The sequence below is a fragment of the Eschrichtius robustus genome, chromosome 10 (assembly GCF_028021215.1).
Source record: "Eschrichtius robustus isolate mEscRob2 chromosome 10, mEscRob2.pri, whole genome shotgun sequence".
Taxonomy (NCBI): Eukaryota; Metazoa; Chordata; class Mammalia; order Artiodactyla; family Eschrichtiidae; genus Eschrichtius; species Eschrichtius robustus.
In genome coordinates this window covers 13,810,933-13,830,860 of record NC_090833.1, presented here as the reverse complement: position 1 = coordinate 13,830,860, position 19,928 = coordinate 13,810,933, and the positions used below count along the sequence as shown (strand labels likewise).

Genomic DNA, 19,928 nt, shown 5'->3' with positions numbered 1-19,928 from the left:
CTCTGTTGCTGCTACTATAAAACTCCCTGCTCCCAAATCTCCAAACCCTCCCAATCAATGGCACTTTGCCCATGAATGTAATTGCTATCATGGCATATGTTTTTAAAGTGCTTAATTCCATACTTGGAAAAGTAAAAATGGACAGACCTGGGCTTTAGAGACTAACGTGAGGATGGTTTACCTTCCTAAGAGTCACTGTTTTGAGTAGATTACAGAAAAGCAGGTCTAGTCTTCCCTTAATTCTTCCCCCACGACTTACCCTAGTGGCCACACTTTGTGAAGCACTGCATAGGGCCACCCCAGTAACCAAGGCCATGCACTACTTAACTCTTTCCAGGGGTTTCTTGGCTGTCCTTTGCACCCCATATATAGCGCTGTCCACTGCCATTAAAGCCACCCAGGAATCCAACTCAGTCGCCATATTAAGAGATACATGTTGGCCAGGGTAATATGGATCTGTACTTGGAGACAGATGAACCTATAAGGTCATGTGAAAGAGAAAATATCATCTGTATGACACAAAAACTTCACAGATAGCTGCATTTACAGCCCCTTTATTCAGAAGAAAGTTGGATTGTGACTTACAGTTTGTGGCTTACCTGGAGCTGGTTGCCACACTTTTCTTCAATATTTAACCAGACTGAGTCGGACACTAATTCTGCGGTCTGTTCTCCTGTAACAATGTAATAGACCAGGAGACGAGCTGAAGGAACCATGTTCTGTGTCACTGGAATGTTTATACTTTGATAATCTGAATCTGAAAGTTTATCCCTTGTGCCAAAGTGAACGATTTTGCCCTTGGATAAAATCTAAAAATAAACAGCAGTAGCAACGGTAATTACAAAAACAAAACATTTGCTTCAGGATGGAGCTTGGAGCTGGAGTAGAAATTACGTTAAAGAAAAAGAAAGTTAACACTGTATGGGCCTACTATGTGCCAGGAACTTTACATTTAATTAACTCTTTTAGTTCCCATAATAACCAGAAGGATAGGAATACTATCTCCATTGTGCAGATAAAGGGACTGAGGTTCAGGAATTAACTAAATGTCATACTGATTTCAGTTCAAAACCACCTAGCTACGAATTCAGAGAGCTAAAATTTGACCTCAAATCTGTTTGAAGTCATCACACTGTCATTAACATCTCCTTGTTTAGTTGATTAAAAAATATAGACGAGGAGGTAGAGTGCATTTTATTTTTCCCTAATTTCTGGCCTTAAGTTTTAAAGCCAGAGATTAGGTTCTAAATTGGAGGTGTAAGTTTAAAATAAAAAACCCTAAAAATCATATGAAGCCAAAATGTCCTCAAAGATCCCTTAAATTGTCCTTAGAGAACAGGACTGTATATGTGGTTTTGGTACGTAGTCCCTAAACAAGTCCCCTAATTATTCATCAGTCAGTATGGTCCTCATTTATTTTTTAATTTCTTCTTCAAAACTGTTGAAAAAAATCATCATCACCTGTTTGGCCTGATCATCAGAATAATTAATTCCATTTCTTGGGTAATTGTCAGGAAACCCTTAACCTTTTTTTTACATTCTTTCCTACCTTTCACTGACAGCCTTGACTGACACCTCCGTTTGATTTAAGTGATGTAACAGGGATGTTGCTGGAGCAGGTATGATATGACTCAACCCTTAAGAGCAGGATTTGGGTCCCCTCTTTTTTCCAATGAAATGCACATATTTTAAATGGGTCTAGGCGTGTAATCTTTGGCCATGAAGTAGAGCAGAGGTAATGTGAGAATTTAATCAGGCTCTCTCTGTGGAGGAATCAGGCTGTCTTTGGTGAAAGGCATATAACACAGAGTCAGAGGTTCCCAGGTCTAATCTAATCACCACCTTCCTCTTCCCAGCTGAGTGACTGTAGTGAGTCTTTAACCTCTTTGTCCCTCAGTTTCCTCATCTGTGAAGTAGTCATGAAAATCATGCCCTGTCTCAAGGGCTTTTGAAAAACTGATTATCAAATTAGGTGATGTTTTTGAAAGTGCTTTGTAAGAATATACGTAAGGGATCATTCTAACCCTTTTCTATAAGCAAAGGAAAATCAGGTGGGAGAATAGATAGATATAAATCTTTCATTATTATACTTACCAAGTAATTATAGTGAGTTATTTTGTCAATATATGGACTTCTGGGGGTAACAACAATATTCAGATGTTCTCCCACAAGCAAAGGTTTATAGTTTTCAGTCCAGTCAATATAAAGATAACTTTGGCTGAGAGATGAATATGCTATTGCTCGGTAATCTTTGCTGGCCTGATTTTCTTCTGGAAGATCTGGGTCCTCAGTCCTGACCTGAAAAGGAAAAAAAGTAAAAAAAGATACATGGACTGTGATGTAATGTTTTCCGTGAAACATACATTTTCAATTCCTTTCTTTGCTTTATAAATTTGTAAAATTCGCAACACCAAATTCTAAAGAAAAAAGAAATCCATTACTCCAATGTGTTTGTACAGCTGCAGTATCAAGTAACTTTACAAAGGCTATGGACAATAATTGGGATAATATGGGATTGTGGGCCACGGTGGGAAAGCCTGGTGCAGTGAAGAGAGAAAGATGCTCGTGGAACAAATATTGGCACCCTTCCTGAAGTGTCATGGTGAGTTGGGGACTCCTTTTCCTATGGGTTGGAAGGGTAGCAGTGGGGAGGTCCTGAGGACTGGGGACAGGAGTCGTGAATGGATATCACACAGACTCTCTGGCCCAGTTTCATTGTGAAGTCGTGGCACAGAGAAGGGCTTACAAACAGAGTGGGGCAGAAATGATATCATGGCACCAATATCGGCCTTCGACAGCAGAGGGGTTGGTTAATAGCTCATGCTCTGGAGTGAGATAGGCATTGGTTTGCCTCTTGAGTACCATCATTTATTAAGTCTGGATAAGTTATTTAACCGTAAGAAAGGTTAAAAGCCTCTGTTTCCTCAGCCGCAAAATGGTTAGCGCAAAATGCCTAGCACTTCATACGGGCTCAGTAGATGATAGTGAATCTATGCCTGCTGGGGTCATTGACATGCATTACTAAGTTACTCATTTTTTATTTGGGATTGGGAACCTAAGTATTATTTGCTGGGAGAGAAGACTATTAAGGAGCTCTAAGGTAGAGTGATTCATACAGCTGGAAAAAAGAGAGGCTTCCACGTTTGGCTCTTTTGTGGCCCTGAAAAGAGATAAAAAGTTGGGGGTTGGGAAACAGAGAATATTTCTATCACTGATTTCCACCGCTATACCTATTTTGATACTTCTAGATTCTAATACAATCTTACAGACATGAGAGAAAATAATTCACCCCAAATAAAAAATTGATAGATTTATCTTCCTCAAGGACCAGTCAATGAATTTGCAGATTGCCTCTGGTGCTTTTTTTTTTCTTTTTTCGGATGCAAAATTGTGGAACTGTTCACTGGACTCATGTATAAAATCTGCCGCGTTTGTTCTGCACATTGGCCAAAACACACAGTCAAAAGTACACACTGTCCCAGAAAACTTAACAGGAGAATTCAGCTCACTTTAAACTCCAGCACCGTCACTTCAGATGGGAGATTCACCACAAAAGAAGCTACTCCATCACTGGAATGTGTTACACTTTGCTTTGACTCCAAGTCGGATGTCTCCTGGTTTACATCGAGCATTTGTGCACTCAGGGTCACCGGGACCCCTCCTACCAAATGGTCAAGTGAATCCTTAACCTGCACCTGTTTGTCAGAACAGTCCAAATTCATTTCAAGAGCTCATCACTTCTTTTAAAGCACAACAATTCTGAAATAATTTCCCCTCCTCCTCACCAATGTATAACTTATTCATATTCAATTCAGGAAACAGAAGCATTTTCTCAGCTTATATATAGAAAGGTTTAATCTTATTTAGTTAAATCATCCTTGAATGGATTCCCCTGTATATAGAGAAGACTCAGAATATAAGTATCATCACATTAGGTCTGCCAAGTAGACGTGATAAGGTCTTCTGCTATTTAATTTCTGTGTGTGTTCAATTGGTTGAGAACTGGATAAAGGAAAAAATGAGGCAATCACTTCTGGGAATGATTCTCTTGGATATGAGAAATAATAAATGCATCTTTTTTTTTCTCAAACTCTACCTCTCATTGCCATGCATATGGACATATAGAATTTCCACAAGGATATATTTTATATTATTTATTTGTATATGTGATATGAAATATACAAAATATATTTTAAAATAATAAATTCTATATAGTGACATATTTTGTGATCTTGTATTATATATTATATTAATATACTCCATAATATATTATAAATTACCATATGCATTATATAGTGATATGTTATATATTATTAAATATGTTGTATATATAATAAGAAGCTATAAGCATGTCCAAAGCTTGCTTGTGGTCTAGTAAATTTTTTTCCCTTAAAGGCCAGTGACCTACGGTAAGTAATAAATAACCCATTTTAATTATCCTAAAGTTGATTTTTAAAAGCAACACATCTTCAAAGAATAAAAAAATTCTACTCTAGCTTTGTAAAAGATAGGGAATAAAAATGTCCATTTTATAAATATAATAAAACATATATGTAATAGACCATGTTTTATATTATATATAATAAGATATAGAATACTAATCTTCAATAAAATATAATTAAAATGTCAAATGAATGTTTTAACTCCATACTATCAGCATTTTAAAAAGGAAAAGTGGAAGAAGGAGAGAAAATATTGTAAAGGAGAAAAAAAAAACATAGAGAAAAGAGTCAGGGACAGACAGAAAGTGTCAAGATGGAAAGGATGGAGAACAATACAGAGAGATGAGATCAGACAGAGTTATGTACAAAGAGAATGCAGAGTGAAAAGCACAGAAATGCGCCCTCAGAGACACACAGGAAGTAAAAAATGGTGAGAGAAAGGGGTTTATTTTCAAGGAATGCTATCTCTGTCTTAAGACTTTTAAAGAGCACGTTGCCAAATAATTTTAAACTTTAGTGTTTTTTGAACTATAAACTTATGGGGTTTTATTTACATATCATTTAATGCAATGCTCATTTAGGGAATGCTTAACACAGGCTATCTTACTAAATAGTGATACTGCCCTAAGGGTCGATATCATCCCCAAGGCTGAAGCTGGCTTGCAGTTTCCCACCGCCCGCCACATAGTCGGAGGGGCAGATTTCACACACAGAACGAGTTCCCTCTGTGATTTGCCTCTCCATCATCCTTCTTTCGTTTGCCACCCCCATATTTTTAGAAAAAGATAATCACATTCAGCAGTTTCCCCCCATCATCTACCTTGACAGAAAATGGAATCCCAGGCTTCACAAAAAGAGGAGTAGCAACCAAATTCAGTTTGTAGGGAGAAAGGACATATTTGATGCCAGGAATTTCGGCTTCTTCAGAAAATCCACCTAAAGAAATGACAAGGATTATGTTGACCTTTTTTTAGGAGTGTACTGATCTGTGTGGGGAGCTATTTTGTGTTCATATGTCTCCACAGACCTACTCATTCATTCATTCACTCCATTCCTGCACTCATTCATTTACCAACAGCAAGTAGGATATGGGTCTTGGTTCAGAGGGGCAGTGCAGAGAAGAGTCTAAACTCTTCTCAGGAGTTTCCAAAGCCTTACGCACAAGGCTTGTGGGCAGAGATGGTCCTTGTGGAAGTAGAGCAATAGGATTGGACCGAGGAAGAGTTCGAGGAAGGGACACCACTTTTCACCAGTGGCCTGAGTTTCAGTTAAATATGTATAAGGCATTAAGGAGAGAAGAAAGGGTAGGCCAGAGACTAAGGAGAGAAGAAAGGGTAGGCCAGAGACTAAGCCTTACAGGGCATTCACCTTTAGAGAGCAGGGGGATACGGAGAGAAGTGGAGAAGACATAAAAGGAGAGCTTGAGGTAGAGAGAACCCAGAGGGTCTACTGGCAAGACCCCAATAGTGTTTGTTACCCATTAGCTAAAACTTAAGCTAAACTATTAAGAGTGATATACAAAGCTCTAGTATCCCCAAACTCCTTTCCAGTATGACATCCCTAATACCCCTACATATATATCCTATACTTCAGGAAAGGAATAATCTGCTATTCTCAAAGGTCAAGCTTCACCTCCCACTCTTGGTATGTCCACTCTGTGAAGGGTGGCCCACTTCATCCTGGCTGTTATCCCTGCCTCAAAACCCTACTTATCTTTCAAGACAAGACCAATCATCTTCAGGACACCGTTCTTGGTTGCTCAGCAATCACCTAGGAGCTCATCTTCTTCTGAAGGTCAGTAGCATTAAGCACTTTTCTTAGAGCACATATGGAATTCCTTGTTGTTCAGAGTTCTTTGTTTACTTGTCTTATAGCTAATGCTTGTTTGTAAACCACTTGAGTACTGGGATTACGCATCATTAATATTTGTAAGCCTGCATATTTATCAGCACTCTTTGCATACTTAATAAATATTGCTTAAACTGAATTTTTTGTTTGTAATAAATTGAGAAAAATAAAAGTAAGAAAGAAACATTAAAACAATGTCAAAAACACAGCCAGGGCAGGGAGTATAAAGTCATCATCATTCTCCCACATCTATTGAGCATCAGATGCATACAAAGTGCTTAGTAACTCGATAATTACCTCAATTCTTCATTCTGCTACCCCAGAAGGACAAATTTAAAGAGATGGAACGGGACTTAGGAATAATTTGGTCTAACAGTCATTTTATTGAAAAAAAAAGTGGCCTCAGTGTGGTTAAATTATTTGTTCAAGGTTGGTTGGGGATTAAATATAGACCTGAAAATATAAGTTACATTAGTAAACAAGACATTTCAGAAGTAAGACAAAGTAACCCAACTTGGAGTAATAATTAATAACTATTAAAACCATTGGAGTGAGGATTAAGAGTACTAGACAAGGTGTTAAGAATGCTAAGAAAGAAGGAGGTGGAGAAAAGAAGGAGGAGGAGAAAGGAGGAGAAGGAAGGAAGAGGCGGAGGAGGAGAGGATGAGGAAGAGGGAGGAGGGGGAGGACAAAAAGGAGGAGGGAAGGGTGAAGGGGAAGGGGGAGGACGAGGAGGAGGAGGAAGAAGAGGTGCTGTTTTAAGTGCTTTGCATATACTGACTCTTTGATCCTCACCATAACCCTATGAGGGATATGCTATTATTGGATCTATTTTAGAAACATTACCTCCAATTTTAGATAGAATTACTGACTATTACAGAAGAAAAGGGCTTTAGGATGCACTTTGTTCAACTCCATCATCGTACAGCTAAGGGGACGAAAACAATGATAGCAGTAATAACTTTCATTTGCATGGTAGTTTATCAAATGTTTTTACACCCATAATCTCTTTGATTTTGATTCTTACTGGGTGAGAAAATCGGGGTGCCAGATGTTCACGTCAGATAAGGTGCAGACCCACTTGGAATACCAAATGGGCAGGTGTTATCCCATTCTTGCCAGTGAGGCAATAGAGACACAGTGACTAGGGGGTGGCAGAGCTATACTCTAATCCCAGTTTTTAATGATGTAAAAAATAAAACTTAACTATAAAAGGAAGTAAACTGTGAAAGAACTGTAGAAATTATTTGAACCTTGAATATGCTGTCTAAATATTTCCCAAGAGAAAGTTTAAAAAAAAAACCAAACTCACCTGTAGACTCTATGACTGTCACACCAATATAAAGGTACTTGTTGTTTAAATCTTCTAGACTGCCATAGGACAATTCTTTAATTGCTGTTTCAGAGTCAAATGTGACTCGAGCAATTCCATTTATCAACTGTTTAAAGGGGGAAAATGAAAGAGTTATTTCACAGAAGAATTTATAAGGAAAAAATGAACAAAATGTGCCTTTACTAGCCTCTCAATTGAAGACAAATGTCAGAGGAATGCTTTATCGTCACCACTAAAGAGTAAATGAGTCCACAGTTAAGCCCAGAATGTTATTTTCTAATCTATTTGTTTAGAATTTTGACACGGAAGAGTCTTAAACATCATTTGATTCCACAGGTCTTTTTTGTACTAGCTGGCAAAGATGACTTCTTCCAATCACTGAGTCATTCATCTTTCTAGAGCTCTCAGCTTACTTTTGTTCTTAACTGAGAGTTTATGGGGTTTTATGATATTTACTTTGTACTTTGCTGCTTATATCTTGAAACGCTAATTTAAAAACACACAATGGGTAATGGGATATGGGGTTAAGTCACATGATATTATTTAATTATTAACCACAACAGTAAAATATATTTTGCCTTCTTTTTTCTTCTGAGATTGAGTGCTATGAGGCCAGGGATTTTGTCTTATGTAGCTTTAAATCTCAGCGTCTAACATAGAATCTTGCATTAAAAAGAGGCATTTAATTTATATCTTAAAGAAATAAAACTGTCTCTTGAAAGAACAAAGGCTAAATTACTGATGATACAAACTATGTGGATATGCAGCAGTGAGCAAAATGACATGAACCCTTACCATCCACAGTATAATGTAAAGAACACTGAATTAGAGAAAAGGGGACCAGGGCTCTACTCTGAGCTCCAGCAACCACTAGCCCTTAACCATGGACCAATAACTTCCCAGTGAGTTCATTCATTCACTTATAAATTTTTATAGAGCACCTACTTTTTGCCATGAATGAGGCTGTCTCTGGGCATACAATGGGAATGATTCAGACCCCCAAAGAGTTTTGCGTAGAGAATGATAGAGAAGTAAATAAACCATTACAATAAGAAGGGTTTCTCAGCACTATTGACATTTTGGACAGGATAATTCTTTGTTGTGGGGCACTGCCCTGAAGGAGTTTCACAGCATCCCTGGCCTCTACCCACTAAGTGCCCGTATGATCCTCTTCCCCAGTTGTGACAACCACAAATGTCTCTGGACATTACCAAATGTCCCCTTGGGGGTAAAAATCATCCCTGGTTGAGAACCACTGCAATAAAGTGTGAAACGTGCTCCACTGAGAGCGACTCAAGGCCTGAGGGAGTAGAAAGTGTGTCTACATTGAGACAAAGAATGAGAAGGAATTAGCTGGGCAAAGAAGAGGCAGGAGGGGACAAAGGGAAAGAGCATTCCCAAGCAGAAGGAGCAGCTCTGCAAAGACCTGGAGGCAAGAGAGACTAGGGTAATTTTGAGAAACTGGAGTGACCAGTGCAAGGGAGAAGAAAGGGAGAGATGGGCTGGCGAGGGGAGCTGATGCCAAGGAAAGTGAACTTTATCCTAAGGATAGTGAAAAACCAACGGAGGATTTTAAGTTTCAATTTCCACACCTATATAAAATGAGAGATTGGACTAGATGATTCTGAAGTCACTTTCCATCTCTAGCATTCATGATGGATCTTTAGGTACAAGTGAACCTCTTACCATTGTGCTTTGCATTGCTTTTTGCATCATTTCTTTTTGATTATCTTTTAAGTCTTCTCTTATTCCAAAAGAGATATAAACGTCAGCCTCGTTGATGACTTTATTATAAAAATATCTGTCAAACAATCATACCATAAAATTGTTTTGCTAACAGGGTTACAATAATAAAATCTGGATAAAATATAACAATTCAAAATTACATAAAGCACTTGATACACTTTAAAGTGCCTTCCATCCACTGTTATATTTCATCCTCATAAAGCTACAATAATAAAGCCAAAGTACAGATTTTTATTACTGTGTGCTAGATGAAAAAAACTGATCTTGAGGAGATCAAAAGAGTCAGGTCTGGGGCCCTTTCTTACAGGACACATCACTTCCTCAATGATTTTGATACCAGTGGAGAGCTGCTCTTTATCTTCTTTTATGTCTTTAAAAGCAGCATGTCCGATCTCACAGTTATATGTTCTTTTTTAAAATTCTAACTGCATATTTCCTTTTTTAGTTTAGAATTAAAGTAATAATAAAGAAAACTTTCTGCACAGCAAATACTATAGCAAGAGCTAACTTTCCTTATTCATAGTTTGAACAAAAAAAGTAAGTCTCTCCATTAAAAGAAGTCAATTTCTACAATTCTCTGTCAAGTGAGCCTTTTATGCTGGTTTAGATTAAGGGCAAACACTCTATTTGAGCAATAAATGCTAGTAAGAGAGGCAGTATAGGGTAGCATTTGAGGGCATGGATTCTGGAACGAGACAGGCCAAGTGACTTACTAGCTGTGTGATCTTGGGCAAATTACTTAACATTTATGTACCTCCGTTTTTCCATTTGTAATGTGGGGATAGTAACAGTATCTACCTCATAGAGTTTTCATAAAGCTTAAATGAGCTAATATATACAGAGTGCTTTCAAAAGTGCCTGACACATATAGTTATATAAATTGGTTAATGTTATTAATAACTACAGTATATTGTCATTTTTAAACGACCTAAGGTTTTGTGGTAGATTGCTTGCAAAAATAACCCCAATTCTCCACCTCCCCATGTATCCACCACTTTTGCAGCTCCTTGGGTGTGAAGGGAGTCTATTTCCTTTGCGCTGGTCTTGTAATTTGCTTTGGTCAAAAGAATGTGTTGGAGACATTACATGAAATTTCTAAAAATCTTAAAAAAAAAAAAAAAAAAAGAATGTGTTGGAAGTGATGGTGTGCCAGTCCCAAAGTGTAAACCTCAAGAGGACTTTTATGCTCCCATTTTCTCTCTTTGAGCATTGCTGCTGTTACAGGCTAGCCAGTTGGTTGATGAGAAACACATATGGTCCAATCATCCTTGTAGCTTCAGTCAACTGCTAGCCAGCTGCCAGGCATGTGAGTAAGACCTCCGTAAACCAGCTGGCCCCCAGCTGACCTGCCAACTGACTACAGGCACATGGGCGAGCCCCACTGAAGTCGGCCTGGCCCAGGTCAGCAGAACTGCCCAGCTGACTCGTAAATGACTATGGTTTTAAGGCATTGGATCTTAGAGTAGTTATGCAGCATTAGCTGGCTGATTAAGCCATTAAAAATGACAAGAAGTGAAGGTTTCATATCTCAGTCCCAATATCCTAAGTCCTGCTGGTTCCTAAACATACACATTGAACTTAAATCTTTAGGATTTTTTTTCCCCCTCTGGTGAGTAACCAACAAAGCTAAAATCAGAATCTGCTAAAATCAGTATGAGCTAATAAACTATAGGCATGGTGTCTTCTCAATCAGTCGGTTTCAAAGTCATGGAAGACATTGCCACTAAATCACAGATCTCAGCGATATATAAATCTATCAACTCAACACATTGTACACCTTAAACTTGCACAATGTTATATGTCAATTATATCTCAATAAAACTGGAAAAAGATCACACATCTCACTCTGGGCAACTGTCACCAGAGTTGGAACTCAGTTTAGCTAGATAATCTGAAAAAAAAAAAACTTTCTTACCTTGCTTTTATAGTAATTTCAAAATTATTGAAGTCCTTATAACCAATGAAATTATTTTCTGTTTCTATTGAGATAGAAAAGTGTGGCATCACTGAAAATAAAAACAAAGAGGCAACATTACCATTTAATTTAGAGTAGTCTTTAAATCATAGCAACCAACTGTATTTCTGGATTAGTTGGATAAGCTGTTACATCAGCACAACATCCACCTTGTCATCATTATCATCAACAACAACACTATCTTTGGGGAGCCTCCCATTCTACCAATCAGAGGTCAATCCATCCTCTATGTACTGGAAGCACTTTACTTATACTTTGATTTCAGCACTTATTATAGGCAATCGATTATTTCCTCCACTAGAGTATTGGCTCCTTGAAACAAAAAAGACTATTCTCTTTTTATCTTTGTATGTCTCCCCCTCTCATCCTTCTCATGAATCGCAAATATAGTACGTGCTCAACAAATGTTTATTACTTTCAAAATGGAAAAAGAAATTTCTTGCTTATTTAATATTTCCCTTTTTTGTCTAGTAGAAAAATCCATCGTCTCCAAATTCCAACATAAAACTCTCACTTTAGTCAAGAAGAGAGAGCTTACAATTAGCTACAAGAAAGAACTTTCATGCAAAATTAAAAATTAGGGCAGAAAGGAAGGAGGGTTTTTTCCTGTTTTTGGAATCTTGATTGCCCAAGAGAAAACAATTTCACCTGTCAAAATGGCACTGTCTTCTCTTTATATTAACTCAGACTGTGTACTGAGGCTTACAGATTCTATTAACCTGCACAACAGTTAGTAGAAAATTGGGTGATTGTATGACCTTGATATTGTAGACAAAGACTGACACAGGAGAGTAAGTGAGATAGTTGGCTTCAGATATGGCTTATGTGTGTTCTAGATGGTGAAAAACAGAAGAAAAAGAGCAATGCAATTTGTTGCTCTGGGCTGCATTCCTATGTTATTAAAGATCAAGGCAGATGTGTTCTCCCCAGGATATGAAGTAGAGGAAAATATTTCATCCTTTCATCCAGTACCTAGGTGCCATGTAGCCTGCATACTCCTGCCAACAGTGATATACCAATGAACAAGACACAAACCCTGCCCTTAATGAGCTCACAGTCAAGCAGGGAAGACAGGCATAAGCAAAGAATTACACAAACACCTAAATGACAGATGACAGTTATGAAAACTGATATAAATAAGTACAGGGAATCCTTCCCAGGAAAGAGAATTTAGGGAAAACTTCACTGAATAGATGGCTTTTCAACTGAGACTTGAAAGGTGAGTAGGAGTTGGCTAGGCAAGAGGGAGAGGGAGGGTGTTGCAGGCAGGTGGAACATCAAATGCAAAGTCACCATTCCTGGAGTGGTATAAATGAGGCTGAAAAGGAGGTGGGAATGAGGAGATACTGGGGACTTTTCAATAGAGAAATAACATGACAAAGTTTGCATTCCAAGGTTATTTTGGCTAATACCAAGCGAGAATATCTTCGAAGCAGAGACAGCAATTAGCGGGGGTTGCGGTAGACCAGGAGGGAGCCTGTTGGTAAAATCAATGGGTGGCTGCAGATAATAAGAGGTAGATGAATTTTAGATATCTACAAGAAGCAGCAAAAACACTTGGAGGAAGGGGGATCAGTCAGGATTATATGTTATTTGGAGCCTATAATTTTTAAAGTTGAGTTTCATTATAATAAATTTGCTTTGTCACCGTTTGTTAATTGTTAAAATTCGTGTTGTTTATTCGCCACATTATTATGAGTCTCCTGGGGAATAAAAAAATGACTTCAAGGCAAAGAAAGTTAAATTTGATATCAGAGCACACAAATACTCTAGTAAACAACCACAAGAAATGGAAAGATTAAGCTGTTTATATGTTAATTATTAGTCCATTAATATGATTGATTTCAAAATAAGAATATCTTAAATTTTTGGATCAATGTATTAGGAATTTGTGAGCTAGAAGGAAAACAGCACTGGACTAGCGGTAAGGAAATCCAAATGTTCTTGTTCTGTCACTAACTGGTTGTAATGAATTGAGTAAATCATCTATTAGTCTTACCAGGTTCTGTTCACCTCAACTCTGACTGTTTAAGTTTCTCCTAAAATCATAATTCTGGAAAGGACCTTAACTAGTCAAGTTCCTCAGGGGACTACGTCTCTTGAGGCTCTATAAAGAGGAAGACAAGTCCAGAGAGACTGGTGTGCTTGTTCAGGGTTACCAAGGGCAGCTAGAACTACAGCCTAGGCATTTGGACAACTCTTCCCACCCCCTTGAGCAGTACTTCTAACCATACCTGCAAGTGGCCTCATCTTCATCTGGGAGTGATTTTGCATTAAGTTCATTCATGAAAAGAATTATTGCAAAAATACTAACTCTTTATAGGTAAACTTTTAATTGTCAGAAATTACCATATTCTTTAATTTCAAAATATGCGGTTCCAGTTGTTGAAAAGTCTTCTTTATATTTAGCTCGAATTGTCCACACACCATATCTATGGAAGCAAAATATTTATAATTACAGAAGTCATCAAATGGTTTTAATTCACCCAAAGAAAATCTAATCAATTCCCATTTTAAAGAGGGAAAGGTAAGTAAAGATGCATATAGCCTACGTACTTTTTTTCGACGACAGATTTGAAAGCAATAAACAGAAATAACTGAGCATTTTCAAGATAATAGAAATTGTTTAGTAATTAGTTTTCATACACTGTGATTTTTTTCAGGTATTTTTATCTCAATATAATAGCTTTGATTTGAAGAGCTTATGATACTTGAAAATTTACTAATCCTGGAGCTTAATTATACTAACATAATACTAAAATCCACCCTGTAGTAGAAAATCCATAACAATGTCTCTAGAAACATATAATACAGGTCAAGCCTATCCAGATGATAAAATTCACACTTCACATAAATGAAGTTTTGGTTGGGGACAAAATATGGTTTGTTTAAAGAGGAAAATGATCTGAGTTTAACAACCTTCATTCAAAAATATTGACTGAGAACTGGATTAAGCACTGGAGATAAAAAATGAAGATAGAAGAGATCCTGTCTTCCCAGAGTTACTAGTCCATGGGAGTCCAAATTCCCACTTTCACGTTTAGTAGCAGATTGGACTTGAGAAAATTACTTAGATTCATTTGTGAAATGGGAAAAATAAAATCTATCTTGCACATTGGTTATGCAATCAATAAAGTTTAATATTATGGTTATCGTCATCATTTACACAAAGAACATTTATCAAGTGCCTGTTATGTTGAGGTGCTAGTGATTCAAAAGTGACCAATACGGACAAGACCCCTGTCCTCAAGGAGTTTACAGTCTAGTGGGGAATAAAAGGCAAGTAAATTAATAAATAATTACTTACAAAACTGAGATAAGTGCCATGAAGAAAATAAACAAGAGAGTAAAAGGAAGAGAGAGACTACATTAGATCATGCATCCAGGGATAGCCTCTTTGAAAAGGGAGCATTTACCCTGTGTCCTAAAGAATGAAAGGAAGCCAGCCTTGTAAAGAGCAAGGTGAAATACATTCTAAGCAGAGGGGACAACATGTGCAAATGTACTGGGGTAAGACAATACTGGTCATGGCTGACATAATCTGTCATGGAGCAAATGACATAAGATGAAGTTGGAGAAATGATAATAATTATAAAATAATTGGATAAATCCTGTGCTATGGAGCATGTAATATTTTCAAGGAAGTACAAAATTTAAAAATTATCCAAATTATTTAAATCCCCCAATTTCATCCAAATTTCTAGAAAATTTTCAGTACAGTGAATTAACTGCAAACTCCATTCTAGAGGGCAGACAAAAATGACCATAAAAAGATTTTGCTTTAAAGTGATATTGTAGTCATTTTATAGGTGCACTTATTTGTCCTCCTCTAAGTTCCCTGGAGACAGGGACTGTGGATTCTTTATTTCTGTTTTGAATTTCTCATTACCGTTGTACTTTGCATATACCAGGAATGTGTTCACTAAATTTTTTTCACATTGGGTTCTGTTCTTAATCCTTTAGCATGTGGCCAAATGGAGGAAATTAATAACACCCTCCCTCTTGAAAACTGTCTTCTGGTATTCTGTGCAGTAAAGACTACAGGGGACCAATATTTTTAAAACTCTCAGAGCTAGGCATGGGACAATACCAGCCTTTTAGACGGATAGTCTATTAGATTCCTTGAAGGGTGGAGGGTTGACGGTTTTCATCGGAAGAAAAAAAAAGGCCTGGGGACTGTTTTTTGCCTCTTCCAAATTTTAATTTCTATACGTAAAGAGGATTGGTAAGAAGTATTGGGAGTGGTTTGTTTGTTTTGCCAGAACCTGAGCCTAGCTTCTAATTAGACTTGAAAAGAGTTTGCATATCCTCATTTCACCTACTCTTTGTTAACACTAGGTGGCTCCATTTGATTGGTTATCTACCTCACAACCAGAAGTTCCAGATGTGCTTTTTAGAGAAAACTTTATTAACAAATACTTTAAAATACTTAGGATTAGATGGAATCTTGAAGTCAGGAAAAGAGATAATTCCAGTATAATCATTTTCTTCTACCATGTCAACTTCTGATCCTTCAGGATCCTTTGAATAAAAACAAACAACCTCAAATCACATAAATCGCATTTTAAAAATTAACTGATTATATTGTCTTTGATCTACAGAAATATTTACTAACAAATATCCATGTCTTCAAATTAAATATGAAGGGGGAAAATCATTTAAATGTTGTGAAATGCAAATATGGTCCATGTAAGCCACTTCCCTCCCTCTTTTTGGACCCTCTTCCATCTCTTGCCTCAGCAGAAAAAAAAAAAAAAAAGTAAATCAGTGTCCAGGGTATCCTAGTCTCAGTTATCTAGAAGATTCAACTCTCTATTGTACGACTAAAAAAAAAAGAAGTATGACAAAAACTGATGTTATAATGAACCAAATATGAACTTACATGCTTTACAGATACCTGAATCTAAATTTTGTATGTGTTCATCTGAAGCTTTCCAAAGCAAATATGCTGTAAAATGCATTTATTAGCTAGACATTTTGTAAGTTTGCAGTCTATGTCAATAGTTATCCACCACAATCTTGGAACACTCTGGATGCTTCTCAAGTAATTCATTATAAAATAGTCAGATGTTAAAGTTTGTGAAAGTTTTATGATTTTTGTAAGTTATGAAGGATTCAAGGTTTTTCCTATACAATCCTCTTTTTCATTTGTGTTCTGTTAAGGTTTTCAGCTTTTTGGTTCTTTGAGTAGGAGGAAAGGTGCTGCAACCTATAGTGAAGGACCAATTACTAGTACACCTACTGTTAATAGGTGAGCAGTTATTTCCCCACAAAAATTTGTAGGGTTGTGACACGAATTGGGAAGACCATGGGAGTTTATTTCACACGTGCATATCATCTGTTACATATGTCATGGCTGATGAAAAGCTAATAACAGTTGATCTTTATCTCATGGGTTAGCACTATTTTTCATGTGTTAGTATGTTAGTTACTAAAGTCTAAACTGCTCAAGTGTATTGTACAAATAAAAAATCTCATACATAATAGGTATTCAATTAATTCTTAGTGATTGATCAGTCTTCTTCAAGAAATAAATCATGAAGGATATATTTAAATGATTTAGTTCAAAACATAACTTGTTGAGATTTCATTTTCATGAGGTTTTTACATATTGTAGAGGTATAAACCTACAATTTTATACTCGCAGAAAGTGTTCAATAATCATTTCCTGAACACAATGAGTTAGTATGGTGTGAAGGCAGGATTATGGAACAGAGTATCTCATCCAAATAAATAACATACTTACTATGAAAGTTAAGACAGTTTCTCTTTTGGCTGGCTTCAAGTCATCATTCAGTGAATAAACTCTAACCTTTACTGTAAGAATAATTGATATCATCAAAAACTTTGCTAAGCACAGTATTTTGATTTTTTACAATAATCACCCTTAAAAGAGATGAGCCTCATTTAAAAAATCCAATACACAGTCATACATGAAAATCCATATTTAAAAGAAAGAAAAAGTTAGTTTGTAGACATATACATACAAATGATTTTTTTCTTTTAAAGAGAATCCTTTTGGATTCCTTTAAAGAGCTACTTTCTAGTGAATTTAAAGTACAGTTCACTTTATTAAAATATATTTACATACATCTTTTTGGGAACAAATATATAGTACAAAATTAGTTATATCTGTAATTAGGCCACTGTTTATAAAGAATTTCATAGTAGCAAAATAGTGGTGTCTACCATATGGTTATATCGGAGTATAATAAATTGTCTCATATTAAAGTTGAAGATTTTAATGGAAAATTAAGTAGTTTGTTTCAGACATTATACACTCTTACAACAAGGCCCCAAATTGTCTCTTATTGTTACTAAAGATAGCATTGAATTCTATGGTTTCGTTATATTTATTGAGCCAGATCCTACAATTGTTCTCTCATTGTTAAAAGAATAATGGCAGGGGCTCAATAACAATTAGTTCTCTTCCACTTCTTTCTGTCAGTTAATAGATCCCCACCTTTTAAACAAAAGCATCAGCTTAGCTTTTAACTCATAGCTGCTTGAGACATGCTGATCTAGTCCCTTCCAATGACATATTATAATTTCTCTAGGGTTTAACTGATGCTCAAATCATTTCATGGCCAAAACTTTAACCACAAAATAAAATTGATCCGATGCCATAAACCTTTTAAAGGGTCGGTATTATGCAAAGCTCTACACAAGAAGTCACGAGTTAAGCACTCTAAAATTGGTTTCACTATACCATAAGATCAAAGCAAAATGCTCAGTAAATCCGTTCACTCTGCTGTCCCCTCATCCCTGTCTCCCTCCTCGAGTCCTCCCTCCTGCTTTATGAACATACCTGGTCCAGGCCTGAGCATCACTGGGATGCTGCCAGAGGCAATATGCCACAAAAGAGCTCAGGCCCTCGAGTTCAAAACTTTCGTTTCACTCCTGCCTCTGCCACTTTCTAATGTGACCCAGAGCAGGATACCTAATCCCTCTACACCTTAGTTCCCGCATCTGTAAGATAGGACTGCTAGCATCTGCTACATAGTATGTGAACCTAAATGAGACAAAGCTTTTGCATAACCCGGCACATAATAACTAATCAATAAATGTTTATTATTTTTACTTTATATTATTTCTACGGCTACTACTTGTCCACTTTCTAACCCATTTTGTGTTAGGTTAGAAAATTAATCTTGTCTTCATAGCAATGGTGTATCAAAGGCAAGATCAATAATTTTTTTGTGCCAAAGATATAGCTTATTAATTTTAAAATGTATATTGAATGCCTTCTATGTGCAGACACTATGCTAGGCACAGAGATATGGTGGTGACAAATCAGACATGGAATCCCTCTAATGGAGTGGAGGAGAGAGGCAAACACGAGATGACACAAGTAAATGTAAAATTCCAGGGGTAGGAACTGCCATAAAAGACACTCCCTGGCTTTCTGAGTGTGGAAGAGGGAGCTTTGAAGCAGAGAAGGCTGCCCTTTATGGGGTGGCACGTAAGGGCTGAGTAGGAGTTAAGAAGGCAAGGAAGGGGCATGAATATACCAGGAAGAGGTGCACAAGCTTTACTGTGGATGGGAAAATGGTGTGAGAAAGCAACTGAAAAGAGGTCAGCTTGGCTGGTGTCCACCGATGAAGGGGAACATGGCGGGTGATAAGGTTGGAGGGGAAGGCAGGACACAGGCTGTGTGAAATTGAAGGATTTTGGTCCAATACTCTGAAGTCCTTTGTCCTATAAAGCCTTGAAGATTTAAGCCTCTATCCTAAAGATGCTTATAAGAAAAATCCCTCAATGATCTTCAGATTAAATGTGTGCATTGGGACATCAGAGCTATAGACAGCAGGATGTAATCAAATTTTAAAAGAATTACTTCTCAGTAATTCTTTTTCTTCTGTGTAAATAAGGCTTTATGCTATCCCACAGATTAAATGATAATGGGAAATACTTTCCTAGTGCTTACTCTGTGGTAGGCAGTGTTTGAAGTATTGACACATATGAATTCACTTAACTCTCACAACAACTCTATGAGGTAAGTTCTATTATTATCTCCATTATACAGATGAGGAAAATGGGGCTGAGAAATATTAACTCACACAGGGTCACAGAGCTAATAAGAGCCCAAGCTGGCATTTGAACCCGACAATTTGGCTCCAGAGTCTGCTTTTAACCACTATACTTCACTACTTCTCACTAATGAGTCAATATTTATTTATTTATTTTTAAAGATTTATTTACTTTTTAAAATTTATTCATTTATTTATTTATTTTGGCTGCGCTGGGTCTTAGTCGCGGCACCCAGGATCTTTGTTGTGGCACGCGGGATCTTTTAGTTGCAGCATGCTAACTCTTAGTTGCAGCATGCATGCAGGATCTAGTTCCCTGACCAGGGATCGAACCCTGGCCCCCTGCATTGGGAGCGCAGAGTCTTACCCACTGGACCACCAGGGAAGTCAATATTTAGAGGAGTGGCTTCCCTCGTGGCACAGTGGTTAAGAATCTGCCTGCCAATGCAGGAGACACGGGTTCGAGCCCTGGTCCGGGAAGATCCCACATGCTGAAGAGCAACTAAGCCTGCGAGCCACAACTACTGAGCCTGCATGCCACAACTACTGAAGCC

The 19,928-nt window shown here is 37.2% G+C and overlaps 1 protein-coding gene across 1 annotated transcript in view; it reads right to left on the bottom strand.

The window, feature by feature from the left end:
* C5 (complement C5) overlaps positions 1-19,928 on the bottom strand; it is a 79,746-nt gene that overhangs the window by 51,130 nt on the left and 8,688 nt on the right. The window contains exons 4-14 of the mRNA XM_068553836.1: positions 17,091-17,161; positions 15,774-15,865; positions 13,694-13,776; positions 11,285-11,375; positions 9,310-9,424; positions 7,603-7,729; positions 5,263-5,378; positions 3,510-3,695; positions 2,095-2,298; positions 600-809; positions 329-478 (exon numbers count right to left, since the gene is read on the bottom strand). Coding sequence (XP_068409937.1) covers positions 329-478; positions 600-809; positions 2,095-2,298; positions 3,510-3,695; positions 5,263-5,378; positions 7,603-7,729; positions 9,310-9,424; positions 11,285-11,375; positions 13,694-13,776; positions 15,774-15,865; positions 17,091-17,161 — 1,445 coding nt within the window. The remainder of the gene's footprint in view (positions 1-328; positions 479-599; positions 810-2,094; positions 2,299-3,509; positions 3,696-5,262; positions 5,379-7,602; positions 7,730-9,309; positions 9,425-11,284; positions 11,376-13,693; positions 13,777-15,773; positions 15,866-17,090; positions 17,162-19,928) is intronic.